Source organism: Lindgomyces ingoldianus, assembly GCF_010093535.1.
Source record: "Lindgomyces ingoldianus strain ATCC 200398 unplaced genomic scaffold BDR25scaffold_13, whole genome shotgun sequence".
Classification (NCBI taxonomy): Eukaryota; Fungi; Ascomycota; class Dothideomycetes; order Pleosporales; family Lindgomycetaceae; genus Lindgomyces; species Lindgomyces ingoldianus.
Genome location: NW_022985174.1, coordinates 300,582 through 313,528, shown reverse-complemented (window position 1 = coordinate 313,528; position 12,947 = coordinate 300,582). Strand labels below are relative to the sequence as shown.

Genomic DNA, 12,947 nt, shown 5'->3' with positions numbered 1-12,947 from the left:
TCTTCATTCACAATGGCCGAGCCTGAGTTTGAGCAAGCCAGGAAGGGTAAGAGCCTTTACCACATACCCCTCCCCCGCCATGACAGGCAGCTTGCTCTGAAGCTTCAATTGCTGATGTTTTGTTCTGAATGGTAAACATAGCTAATGATTCACTTCAGAGCTCGTCTCTACCTTGGAAAGCTCCACCTTGTTCGAGAAGAACCCAGAGTACAAGAAGGCACTCGAGGTCGTCTCCATCCCTGAGCGCATCATTCAGTTCCGAGTCGTCTGGGAGAACGACAAGGGTGAGTGCCAGGTCAATAAGGGATACCGTGTGCAATTCAACTCTGCTCTTGGTCCCTACAAGGGCGGTCTCCGACTCCACCCTACTGTCAATCTCTCCGTCCTCAAGTTTTTGGGCTTCGAGCAGATCTTTAAGAATGCTCTTACTGGACGTAAGTTTCCACACTGCCATGATTGGTTTTAACCAGCATCCCTCTGACAGCATCCTCAAGTCAACATGGGTGGTGGTAAAGGCGGCGCCGATTTTGACCCCAAGGGCAAGTCTGACAACGAGATCCGCAAGTTCTGTGTTGCCTTTATGAGGGAGCTCAGCAAGCACATTGGTGCTGATACTGATGTCCCGGCCGGCGATATCGGTGTCGGCGGACGTGAGATTGGTTGGTTGTTCGGTACCTACCGTGCCGAGCGGAATCGCTGGGAAGGCGTGTTGACTGGAAAGGGTGGATCATGGGGTGGGAGCTTGATCAGACCCGAAGCCACTGGCTATGGTCTTATTTACGTGAGTGTTTCCCTGAACCCGCCGGCCGCTCTGTTCTCATTGAGATTGTAGTACGTCGAGCACATGATCCAATATGCCACAGGAGGCAAAGAGAGCTTCGCTGGCAAGAAGGTCGCTATCTCTGGTTCTGGGAATGTCGCTCAATACGCCGCCCTGAAGGTCATCGAGCTTGGTGGAACCGTCGTCTCCCTCTCTGACAGCAAGGGTGCCCTGATTGCCACTGATGACAATTGCTTCACCCCCGAAGTCATTCACAACATTGCCGCACTCAAGATTGCTCGCAAGTCCCTTACTGACCTCGAGAACCACCCTTTCAAGTACATTGAGGGTGCCCGACCCTGGAAGGAAGTAGGAAAGGTCGACATCGCTCTTCCTTGCGCTACCCAGAACGAGGTCTCCGCCGACGAAGCCGAGGCTCTGATCGCATGTGGCGCGAAGTTCATCGCTGAAGGTTCTAACATGGGCTGTACACAGGGGGCGATCGATGCCTTTGAAGCCCACCGTAAGGCTAACGCCGGGAACGCCATCTGGTATGGGCCTGGCAAAGCTGCAAACGCGGGCGGTGTTGCCGTCTCTGGTCTCGAAATGGCACAGAACTCACAGCGCTTGAAGTGGACTTCCGAGGAGGTCGACCAGAAGCTCAAGGGCATCATGAAGGCTTGCTTCGAGAACTGTCTCGAGACTGCCAAGGAGTACATCACTCCTGCTGAGGGCGAGTTCCCGTCTCTCGTTGCCGGCGCTAACGTTGCGGGTTTCAAGAAGGTAGCTGCTGCTATGCAGGACCAAGGTGATTGGTGGTGAACAATACCTGACAATGTCTAAAATCAATGGACTGTCCATGAATATCTTGATACCTTGTGGATGGAGAATTGAGACTGGACGATCACTTGTTGTAAAAATGGCGAAATGGCTTGGAGCACGATTCAACTTGTAAATACTTAGATACCTCTTTACGAATATCACGGACGAGTTCTGATAACCCAGACTCTTTTCTTTGAAGCCAAACTGCAGCGCAGCCTTCTTCATACGTGCTCCGACTGTAACCTCGTATTTACCCCTCCTTCATACCCCGCGATCATCTGTTCAAACACCCCATCAACACCCCATCAACAAACAAACGGGAAAAATAAAGTATGCGGTGACTCAAAAACCCACGAAGCCCGCGTTATGACCAAATCCAATACCTCATTATCACGGAGTGGCCCGGTCGGCGTTCAACGCAGATCGATCGCGTGCAGCAATCGAGTAACAGTTTCCCCGCGGAACTCGGGAGCGCCATGAGGGTCAGCTCCGCATATCGGACGACTGCAGTTCATGCATGCAGACTCAGCGTACATATGGGAGGCAATGGGAAAAATGTTTACGATGGGTGTGTGTGGCAATCAATGCAATGTATATGTTGTGGCCTCTTGGTTGAGTGAATATCAAAGGTGCGCATGCGCTGTACCATTACCCTTATTAGGAATCAGGATAGGATTACGGCTTTCGGAAATTCACGTTTAATGTCATGGCTTTCTTGGAGGTGAAGGGAGAGCGAAGAAAGAGTCTCTTAGTAAGCATATCTGAACAACTAGTTACTCCAGCATTCGTTCCAGAGTATTAATCCTTTTCGTAGCACTCGGTGATAGCGTGCCATGGCCATATCGAACTATAGAATATGCGGTAAAATAATTCCTTCATACACTTCTTTCTAATTAAACGATCCACGAACAGTTGTCCATTCCCTCAATAGCTCATCAACCTCATCCTCTGGTTCCAATGTTGCCTTCTTCTCTTCCCCTCTGGTCCCACAACCATTTCTCGAGATACTGGGCTGACTATGTTGGTCACTAGACTGCTGCACCTCGCCCGATTCTGACTCCGAAAGCTCACTAATCGTGTATTCAGAAGTCTCAATGCATAAACTAGCAAACCTCTTCTTAATCAAATCCATCCCGCCATTGGGGCCACCTTCGAGAACTGTCTTTGGATTTTCGACGATCCTTACCGGGACCCGTTCAAGACAGGCTGTGTTCTCTTCTTTCTTTGGACTTTCGACATTCCTTTTCGCAGCTCGTTCAAGATAAGCTTTGTTTCTCCCTCTCTGAGCCCTCTCACGTCTTGCAGTTCGGATTCTCTCCCTCGAGTCTCTTCGTTCGACCTTAGCAGCTGCTTCTTTCGGCAACTCGTTCATTCGATTCTTGATGTTGTCCATGCCGGTTGACTGAGGCGTAACTTTCTCCATTTTTCGGATCTCCTCTTCATCTTTAAAGGTTTGCTCACCCAACGGCGCAATCTTTTGACGAAGTGCTGGGTTGTTAGGGACAGGCGTAGGAGGAATGATGAGCGACGCTTGATGGTTATCACAGCCTCGGGTCCGGGATGCTAATGTTTTGTTTGTTTGCGGCCTAATATTAGATGGCGATTTTGGCGAGTCGGCATTGGTAAACATCTCCGGACCTGCTGGAAGGAGAGGGGGAGATGGATTTGATTGGTGATTCCCTAACGATCTCGTAGCATGTTCACTGTTCTGGACCAGTATAGCAGAGTTACGATCATTGCCCATGCTTATCGTGCTGTAAATAGTTACATTTGAAGCTGGAGAGTGGTCTCGGGAACGGGTTCGGTGGGGCCTGGGGAAATTTGTGTTAGTATTTGGCGCAAGAAAATCACTATGAGGGTGTGGATCGGACGATTCTCTATAGTGATGATCCACGCACCATTCATCTTCTTCATCCCAATGGTCAGCTCTAGGGAAATTTGCCCGGTGGTCTGTAGAGCTTATATGTCGCATGAATTGGTCGCTACGAGGTGCTGGTGAGTGTCTAGGGTGAGGCTTTCTATAGAACTGTTCGCTGAACCAGTCATCTTCTTCGTCCCGCCAGTCGTATTTCCGGAGGGAAACCCTGCGAGCTTTGAGGTCTCTGGATGGGGAATGCGTCGTACTTGTGGGAGAAAATGCAGGTGATGAAGGGGTGTACGTGTGTGTGTCACTTTCTCTCCCTGATATAAAAGAGCTCCTGGTCGCATGAGATGGTAGCGTTCTTGAAGCATCGTATATGAACTGCGGGTTTTTCCCTCTTTTCTCCAGGCTTCGAAACATCCGCAATGGCTCGTCATTAGGAGCCGGGATAATCTCCTCCTCCTTCCAAGGAGCATTTGGATCTTCATTGTAGCCAATGATGATAATATATTGCTCAGGAGGAAAGGGGAGCCTCATTCGCTTAAGAGCAGCGTTAAGAACCTCGGGAGTCTTAGCATCTGTAGATAGACCCCACGATTTAAACTTTGCAATGACGTCTAGGCCCTTCGGTGCAATTGCGATATCTTCTTCCGCAGAACTATCTTGAACGCCTGGTGGGGAGGTCGATCGGTGGAAGGTAGGATCCTTGAGAATCAAGTCGGCTTCGAAGCTTGATTCTTTTAAGCCTGCCATACCGGACGCTAGGAAATCGATGTCCATATCGGGGATCCTTGAAGGCTGTGGCAGCAGTGACCGTCTCCTGGGGAGCTCTTCATCTTGACTGTCTCTTGAGTATGTCACGTCCGCTTTTTGGCCCGGAGCTTCTGTTGGGTCGTAAGAATACGGTATTCTTGGTGGGTGCTCCACACGCGGCATACTGGTTCGTTTAAACTTTGAGGAGGGAGATCGTTCACCCTGACCACGCTTTTTCTGGTGCTTGGGTGGCTTCGATCCTGACATCCAATCCACCCAGTCGGGCTTTTTCTTCCTAGATTTTCTCTTTCTCCTGGTCTTCACAGGGTCCCTGATGAGATCTGTCATTTGCAGTGGCGGTGAAGGGAGAGATGGGACAGTTGACGAGGAGTCCAAAGGCAACAACCCTGATTTAAGATTGGGCCACAGAACCATAGTGACACTCCATCCTGGCTGAATTACTATCTGCCAAACAGTGGGAAGAATTATCTCCCCATGTGGACTAATGAGGTCATAGTAATGGTTTTTTACTTGTTCGTAGAGACCTTCAGTATGGAGGAAAGATTGATTGATGAGGGCTTGCATTCCCTGGATAGCTGCGTTAGCGATGAACGCATTAGGATAGAAAATTTGCACCAGACTCAACTAGTCCTAGGCCAACCTACCTGCCAAGTCCTACAGAGTCTGAATGGGAAACTAAATTTTCTGCCTACAGCATCCTTGAAACTGATAGGAAGTTCTTGTTCAGATATAGAAGCGGACTTCAAGGACCTCATGGTAGCTTCTTCTTCTTCTACTTCCTCCTCTGTTAACGCCACTAACGCTCTTGCCTCCATTTCTATCTCCTCAATTAGGTTAGCAGCTGCCTTTTGCTCCGTATATTTTCGTGCTACCTCCGCTGCATCTTGTTCCTCCTTTTGACGCCTTCTCTTGGCTTCTTCAGCGATTCTTTCTCGTTCCTCTCTTCTGGTAGTCTCTTGCGTCTCCACAATGTCTCTCTTGACCTCTTGGCTTGTGTGAGATTCATAGGCTTGTCGAGTAAGGCCTGTGAATGATTTACGCAAACTGATGGTATCCTCACTTTTAGTCCTTGACTCCATCAAAACCTTCTCTTTTCGTGGATTAACTTGATAGAGAGCGGGCTTTTGAACACCTTTGGAGCTTCCCAAGATCACCATATCTAGATGTTCCCGAGCCCGAAAGTAGGTCCCAATAAGCGATTGCTGATGTTCCGATGGATTCTCTTCTTGCACAGGATTGGAAAGCACTTGCTGCAATTTCTCGATATCTCCCATGAGGTCATAAATGTAAGATACGCATGTTGCTAGGCTTTCATTCGTGATAGTTGAGGTAATTGAAGACGAAAGAACAGCCATGCTGGCCGAAGCGCTCGGATACTGAATATCCTTATTGGCGTCGTCATCCTCACTAGCAAATTAGCATGCGTCTGGTAGTGGAAGTACTGGTAGGTATACTCATAGGCTGTACTATCCTCACTGAGGCTGTAATTTCTCAAGGACGCTTCATACCGTTTTGTAGACTCCTTTTTGCCCTGAATCAAGGCTTTGATCTGCTCGCGTTGGGCTACTTCAGCCTCTCGATCGAGCTTCCTATAGACCAAGTTAGAACATCGTATCGTATGCTTCTTTCAGCATATCTGCATTTAGCAGGAATATGGTAGAGATAAGAATGAAAAATGCGTATCCTCTTGCTGGAATAAGCAAAGTTTCAAGAAAATGCAGAGTTCCGTCTGAATTAGATGGTTTTGGTATTCCACTACAAGTGCCAATGTGTCGTAGAATGGTACATACTGAGAAGCGATCTGGTGCGCATGTGTCAAGACTTGCATCAGTAACTGTAGTGTGCTCTTTAACTTGTCGATGTGGCTTCTCAGTAGGTCTATTTTGGATTCGCGGAATGGAAGCATGAGTCGTCCTAGTGTATTCTTTTTCGTCTTTTTAAGCGCGGCATCTAGCTCAGCGAAGACCGTGGAGCACTCGCGAACTGTCTCGTCCGCCGTTTTCACGGCTTTTTTTGAGAGCACCGTTGCGGTTTCATCCTGCTTGAAAACATGTGCGAGTTCGTCGATGACAAATGAAGTCAGTTCAACGTCCTTCGCAATATCCTTGATTCTGCGGTCTGCTGATGCTACGGTCTCTGCATATTGGTAGAGTGTCTGGGACAGTTTGAGGCCTGCCCCAGCGACTTGGATGACGCTTGCTGTGAAGAAGTGTTAAGGACGACTTCTAGGTAAGAGGGGAATATAGAATTTAAACAAGCGCTTACCAATGAGGCCTATTTCAGCCATCTGGGGAAATCGGTAGGATGCGAATGCTCATGGGTGTTAGACGGATGTATTTACTGTCCCACGATTATAAGATTTTGAAGGTTGGGGTTGTGTGGTGCCATGAGGTGTCATTTGGGACCTTCTCAGCGTGTTGCCTCCGAGCTCGTATTGGGGCATCATAAGGCTTGGCCTACAGATTCTCCAGTGGTTCATGAACCGCGAAAACAACTCGAATTTTTTGAGGCCTTGAGATGATGCCGAGGGTCAATTTTGGACTCGAGTATGCGGAGGAGGCAGGACTCCGCTCGAGTTAGCATTGCGCCACACCTCGGGCAGCTGTTCTAGTTAAGGAAAGCGCGAGCCAAACTGGTTGGTTTGGCTTGAGGACTTCTGATATCATTCACCCGCGCACATCACTCAAGGAGCATCAACCCTGTAGCTCGACAGGCCACAGGATTACTAGCGTTCAATAAGAGCTCCCATTGCCATAGACATCAGTTTCCAAAACGAACCAAAGTATCATAAGCCACACCATGCGCCACAGCTCCTCCAACATGACATCATGTTCAGAGACCTGCTTATGGTGGGATATCTCAGGCTTCCGATCGTCTTCTCTTTGCAATTGATTTTGATCCTGGGCAATTTCCTCTTCATTTTCTTGTATGCAATGCAAGATAATTCACGACAGAGCGCAAAGCTCGTAAAAAGAAGACCTGTACCTTCTCCCTGTCGTGAAAGACAGCTCTCTACAACCCGACCCTCTGGGGATACCCCGGCTCTGTCTACATTGAATACCAGCGAAGTCAACGAATCCTATTCCACCATGCCTTCAAATAGTTTGTCCCCCCCTGACAAGGAGAAGAAGTCGAAATGGCGCCTTTCGAGCCCATTCCACTTCAAGGACAAGGAGCAGAAAGATACCCATGAATCTACAGGAGATTCAGCGTATGGGGGTAGCGAAGCGAACAATAGCTCCACCTCACATTCAAACGGCAGTGGAATACCCAGTTTTTCAAGTAGCGAAAGGAGTAACTCTCAACGCCCTGTAAATGACGAGATGCATCTAAGTCAGTTACGCCCTCCCCTAGCGAACGTTCAAGCGCCAAAGACAAGCATCACCCCTCCGACTCCTCCACCACAACCTCAAGAACGGCCTCCTACGCAGATGGTCAGCCGCCCAACAGACCAAGAGAACATATCGAAAGAGACTTACCACGATGAGAAGACTGGGAACGTCGTCACTACGACCACCACTACCACAACGACTACTACAACGACTACTGGTCCGGGGGGGTCCACAACGGTTCAAGTGCCCTCTAGCGGGGGCGGTAATGAGAATGTGTCTGCTCTAGCAAACATTACAAATACCACAGGGCCAAGTCCACCATCTCCAGACCCTCCCATTCCGAAAACACATCAACTACAAAGTCCTACACAACATGTGCCGAGTCACACAAATCCCTCGCCACCATTACCAGCTAGGAGTAATATGCGCGATAGGGCAGAGCTAGATTCCCATTCTCCAGCTGTCGAACAATCCAATCCAATACCTATTAGTCCTACTAGTCCCACACGAGCGAACTTCTCCTACCCTTCACGGACACCCCCCACAGGGGCCCCTCGAAATGTTCCGGCTGAGCGGATGTATTCGCCGCAGCCAGGAGAGCATTTACAACTGCACCAGCCCCATCACCAAGTCGTGGATGGCGAACCGTCGAACGCAGAATATCCGGCAGCATTGCGGCCTGGCCAACCCCCTCAACAAGGTCAACCTCAACACAAACTGTCGACATTAGCAAATCTAAAAACTGCTGCTGCCGGTATACATGTATGCCTTTCTTACTCCTCTCAGTCACCTTCGAAAGCTGACCAAAATTCTAAGGGAGCTGGGGAGACCCTCCGTGGTACTCTTAATAACACGATCGATAGACAGTTCGCGAAACCAACTTCCAACATACATGCCAAGAACGAAGCCACTATCAATGCAGGCCATTCTGAAATTGAGACCGGGAGGTTTTCCCGTAACCAGCCACCAACAGCCCCAACTCAACGGCAGCCAGCTATGCAGCCTGAGGAGAACCAACCATACGGCTATACTGCGAGTGTTACGGGGCCTGGAGATACACAATCTAGAGGAAAGTGTGAAGGACGCCTAGGGAGTTTCGTGATGAAGATGAAGCAAGGTCCGCTGAACTCTGAGAGAATTGATGGTAAGGCTGGAAAGCTGAGGGTTGTAAATGAGTAATTCCTCGGTTTAAGAATGATGTCATCGAGGTGTTGGATTGGTTGTACAACATGAAATGACAATAATAGGTTGAGCTATGACTTTGCGGATTTTTGTATATATTGGTCGGTAAATAGGGGTAGTGGAGAATACAATTGGATATCTTACGACTGACAGAAGGTACTCAGGGTGTCAGAGGGGTGAGGCGAATTATAGTATGTCTATAGCTGCTCTATCTACCTCACATCAATGAGATACACCCCGAGTACTTTCCTAATATTCCCTTCTGTTTCGAAGTAGGATCCACGCTCTGAATTTGTGGTCTAGCGTAAATGTATACATTCATTCTGAACACTCACACCATCAAGCACTTACAAACGTCCATAAAAAAATTAGAATCAGCACAGCAGCCATGTATGTGGATGCCAGCGGGCCTCTTCGTTCTGTCCAGGCGCAGTCTTAACTTCACCATTAGGTATGCGAGCTCGACCCCCACAATGATCTCTGCCACTGAGAATATTTCTCTATTCTTTTCTTCGGGATTATATAGCAGAGTCCTTTTTTTGTTCTTAAGGGAACTGAGAATCTAACTTTACACTTACTAAACTAATCGCAGATCACCATTACGGCTCGCCACCATGTGTTCTTCCCTATCTTCAGTTCCCGCATGCCTTCGTCTATCTTTGGATGAGCTCATAAAGCCACCGGCCACGGAACCTCTCGAATTCACCGCCGGTTGAGAGAACTCCTTTCCCGGCCTATTTAAAAGAGAAGTAGCTACGCGTGCCTATTTTGTTAGCAATCCCCTAACGAAATTGGTAAGCATGCCACCTCCCTTGTTCTTTTACCCATTATGATGTCCCAATTTCTATCCCAATTAACGAGGCAGTCCTTCAAGCAAGTTGCCGCCTAGCAGGCCTCATCCTCACAGGCCTTATCTAGCATATCTACACCGCCCTCGCGTGAGGCAACTCCTTCAACGCATATGCGAGATACCTAGGCTAAGGGGCACCTAAAAAATGCCCACTATCATGTCAGTGTCGCCTTTAATATTAACTGGGATAATATATGGTGTTCTGGCGTCAAAATAAAGCGCGGAGCAGCTGGGATATTAGCTATCACGGCTTCCTAATCAGGTATAGTATCCAGCTTTAGCTCAAACATTTCATAATGCTTCAGTTACTGTATACCAACCGTACACCTACGTCATCTCCTCCGTACAGTTAGTTAGTAACAGCCGACTGCTCCGTAACTGTACTATTCAGCCTTCAAAACACCCCCTAGTCAACGGTTGGACACACTGGTACTAGATGATCAGGTATCAGAGTCAGTTTGGGCAGGGAGTATATAGTTGAAAGATTTATAGGGGTGCTTGCTAGGTTAGAAGAAGCAGTAAGGAGGACCAAAAAAAAATGCTAGAAAATATATGGGCAAACTTGCACACTACGTTTATAGTGAAGACGCCAATACTTAGCAGTTGTGTTTAGTAACTACAACTTTCAAATGTGCTCAATATCGTTCAGTGAACTATGCTCTGGGATTGAAGGGACTTTGGTAATATAAAAGTTTATCATGCATTGAGGCAAGCCATTGCTAGGCTTGAATTTAAGCAAGAGAGATCGTAGGTTATGTTAAGAAAGAGGTGCTGGCTGTAATACCCTGTACTAACTGCGGTCTATCTATCCTGGCTATATCTACTGCGGCGGTCCATAACAACCTAGCCTAGCCATGGCGCTACTCCTCAAACCTCTTCAACGATCTAAAACAAAGGGTCTCGGTTTCTGGCCCTTGACCTAAGAGACAGTCATAGGTTCAGGGAAATAGATGGTTCGTACCTGCCTGTTTGGAAATAAGACAATCAGAAACCCTGGTTTACTGGACCCCCCCACCCAAACGTCTACGTACTTGCTGCCATGTTTGAGTTTGAAGAGATTGTTATCTCTTATGATGAAAAATTTAACTTTGAAGAGGAGAATTTCTATCAAAAAATCTTTGTTCCGTGCAATAATGGGTACCGTCTCGTCAAGGTCAAGCTAAATGAAGAAGCCGTCCTAGTTATACACTACCACAAGCACCTCACTCGTACGGCCGGAAACAAAATAAAAATCCTCGTCGGTGGACAAGAAGAGGGAGGACCTACCATTGGGACTAGGGTTGTCGTGTGTGAATCTGAGTCTGGGTTTGAATTCGTGGTAGCATTGTTCATGCCACAAAAGTATTTCCGGAACAACAAGTCAAGTGCGCCCGTGATGCCTACATACAAGTGGATCCGGCCGATCTCTTCCACAAGTCCGCCGCTGATTATATTGCCTATAGAATGCGGCCTGCTGCGGCGAGAGTCGAGAGGCTTTTGCTGCCATGCTTGGGGGTCGTACAAGCATTACTGAGAATGGGGAAGAGAAATCTGGCCTGTGAGTCACTACAATCCCTATCAAGACTGAGGAAATGCTGTGGACCAAGACACTATCGCCAGGGTCAATGAAGCATACATCTGTCTAAACTGTGGGAGCCACTTTTCGATAAAGTGTCCAGGTCATAGCACAGAGTTAATTCATGGGGTCTCATTGCCGAGCTGAAGGCGCCTCCGTTGTTGCTATTATTGGAGTCAGGCAAGTTTAGATCCTTGCTAGCAATTACTTATTCTAGGGAAAACGTGTCCAAGCTTATGAAGGATTCAAAGCCAAGTGAGATACTTGGCCAGGAGGAAAGGGCGAAGCCACTAGTCATGAGGACCAATGTGCTCTGGAGGTAGATGGGAGAGGCGTGGGATGCAAAACACTTTGCACGGTGTACGTAGAAGAGACGAGTTAATACTTAATTGTCTTATGTGTGGAGTGGCCCTTGGAGAGCGAACGCGATACTAAACTCTCCTCTTCCTTGGAATGAGTGAAGCGAATCGAGATTAAACCCAATAATGATGCAGATACCGACATTTGCCTAGAGAGTGGTGAGCATATTGAGAAGTATATGGATCTGAATAGTGTCTTAAAAAGAATAGTATTAACCTTTTACAAGTGAGAGTGATAGGGGGGCATTTAAAATTAGAAGAAATATCAGTGTCTACCTATTTTCTGTGGTAGAATTGGCACATGTTAGGTGAAATACCTCGCAGATTCCGTACACTCCCATATACTACATGTCAGCCCGTGCCCTTTATTTCACTTGTTAGAAGCATTGTGCTCCCGAAGTAGCCCGTATCGAATGTCGTCACGGCTAGATAGTAGGCATACTAAATTTATTGACCTTTTTTGGTGCGGTAAATGGTGTCCTATTGTCCAGGAACGCTCCTGGTGTGAGACCAGTACTTGGCATCGAGATCCTTACACTTCGACTTGCTTCTATCCATGTAGTCCAAGCATAGACCGTTGAAGTAAGTAAGGGTAGTGAAGCAAGCCTTCTGTAACCCAAACTCCCAATCAATATTGCCGTAATTATAGCAGTTGTCAGAGTAGCTGAACTGAAATTGGCTAAGCGTTCTATGAAGTCGTTGGTGTTTGTATGAGAAATGAACTCACCTTGAAGGAACGAATTCATATCGACAAGGGCCGTGGCGTACTGTCCAACACTGCTAGCCTAGCATGTGCAGCGCCTACCTGCAGATGGGGTGGTACAAGTTAGCATAATCTTCCAAACATGGGTCTGCTACATCTAACTATGCTCTGTCTTAAAAGCGGTTGTATCTATGACAACGCACCAGATATGACAACGCACCAGATTTCAGAAGCATCCCTACCCTGTACCATACATTTTGATGGAGTACAGGCCGCTGCGAGCATAGTTTACCGCGCCTATACAGCATATTATCCCAAAATAATTTAACACCAATTGAGGCGAGGAGATCGTAAGTAAAATGGGAGATATACTAACAAACTCAGGCGGAGCCAGGTGGGGCTGCTGGAATATGAACCCTTGCGGTTGCTTTTCCTGCACAGAGTCGGGGCGATTGTAGGCAGGGAACATAGTTACGTTAGCAAATCCGGCTGCGCAGTCAAAGAATAGATAAAGCAAGGCAAGCTGTCGAACTAAATCGTTGTTTAATTCTGTGGCAGCAACGGTCATATCGTTCTATTTGGTGAGACAAGGTCTCAAACAGAGCCGCGCCTTGTGCAGATCCACCATAGAAGTCGATGGTTCGCAGTACATGCCATACCATAGAGATTGAGACCGTATAAAAGCTATTTCCACAATAGCAAACATTCATGGGCAAGCTTGTTCTTGTCCAGAATCGCCATCATTGAGC

The 12,947-nt window shown here is 47.7% G+C and overlaps 7 protein-coding genes across 7 annotated transcripts; 3 read left to right on the top strand and 4 right to left on the bottom strand.

The window, feature by feature from the left end:
• Positions 1-12: 12 nt before the first annotated feature.
• Positions 13-1,582, top strand: BDR25DRAFT_313527 (NADP-specific glutamate dehydrogenase; the record flags this gene model as incomplete). Its single annotated transcript, XM_033691385.1, has 4 exons — positions 13-46; positions 159-434; positions 495-781; positions 833-1,582. The coding sequence occupies 4 exons, from the start codon at positions 13-15 to the stop codon at positions 1,580-1,582; spliced, it is 1,347 nt and encodes a 448-aa protein (XP_033548428.1).
• Positions 1,583-2,161: 579 nt separating this feature from the next.
• Positions 2,162-3,451, bottom strand: BDR25DRAFT_303092 (uncharacterized protein). The gene is made up of 2 exons (XM_033689939.1): positions 2,397-3,451; positions 2,162-2,333 (listed from the first exon to the last, which is right to left on the bottom strand). The coding sequence occupies exon 1, from the start codon at positions 3,324-3,326 to the stop codon at positions 2,472-2,474; it is 855 nt and encodes a 284-aa protein (XP_033548427.1). The 5' UTR covers positions 3,327-3,451; the 3' UTR covers positions 2,162-2,333; positions 2,397-2,471.
• Positions 3,452-4,646: 1,195 nt separating this feature from the next.
• BDR25DRAFT_260022 (uncharacterized protein) lies at positions 4,647-4,974 on the bottom strand (the record flags this gene model as incomplete). Its single annotated transcript, XM_033686623.1, has 2 exons — positions 4,647-4,784; positions 4,862-4,974. Coding segments are annotated over 2 exons (251 nt in total), but the record flags the coding sequence as incomplete, so codon positions are not given.
• A 364-nt stretch (positions 4,975-5,338) lies between these two features.
• On the bottom strand, positions 5,339-6,417 carry BDR25DRAFT_187407 (uncharacterized protein; the record flags this gene model as incomplete). Its single annotated transcript, XM_033684255.1, has 3 exons — positions 5,339-5,624; positions 5,672-5,806; positions 6,008-6,417. Coding segments are annotated over 3 exons (831 nt in total), but the record flags the coding sequence as incomplete, so codon positions are not given.
• A 697-nt stretch (positions 6,418-7,114) lies between these two features.
• BDR25DRAFT_21269 (uncharacterized protein) lies at positions 7,115-8,919 on the top strand. Its single transcript, XM_033684725.1, has 2 exons — positions 7,115-8,311; positions 8,366-8,919. Exons 1-2 carry the CDS (start codon positions 7,151-7,153, stop codon positions 8,726-8,728), a joined length of 1,524 nt encoding a protein of 507 aa, XP_033548424.1. The 5' UTR covers positions 7,115-7,150; the 3' UTR covers positions 8,729-8,919.
• Positions 8,750-9,533, bottom strand: BDR25DRAFT_354102 (uncharacterized protein; the record flags this gene model as incomplete). The annotated part of the gene is made up of 6 exons (XM_033695258.1): positions 8,750-8,870; positions 8,953-9,054; positions 9,113-9,231; positions 9,329-9,399; positions 9,438-9,465; positions 9,519-9,533. The coding sequence occupies 6 exons, from the start codon at positions 9,531-9,533 to the stop codon at positions 8,750-8,752; spliced, it is 456 nt and encodes a 151-aa protein (XP_033548423.1).
• Positions 9,534-10,620: 1,087 nt separating this feature from the next.
• On the top strand, positions 10,621-11,459 carry BDR25DRAFT_313524 (uncharacterized protein; the record flags this gene model as incomplete). The annotated part of the gene is made up of 3 exons (XM_033691384.1): positions 10,621-10,866; positions 11,024-11,118; positions 11,354-11,459. The coding sequence occupies 3 exons, from the start codon at positions 10,621-10,623 to the stop codon at positions 11,457-11,459; spliced, it is 447 nt and encodes a 148-aa protein (XP_033548422.1).
• Between the last annotated feature and the right edge of the window lie 1,488 nt (positions 11,460-12,947).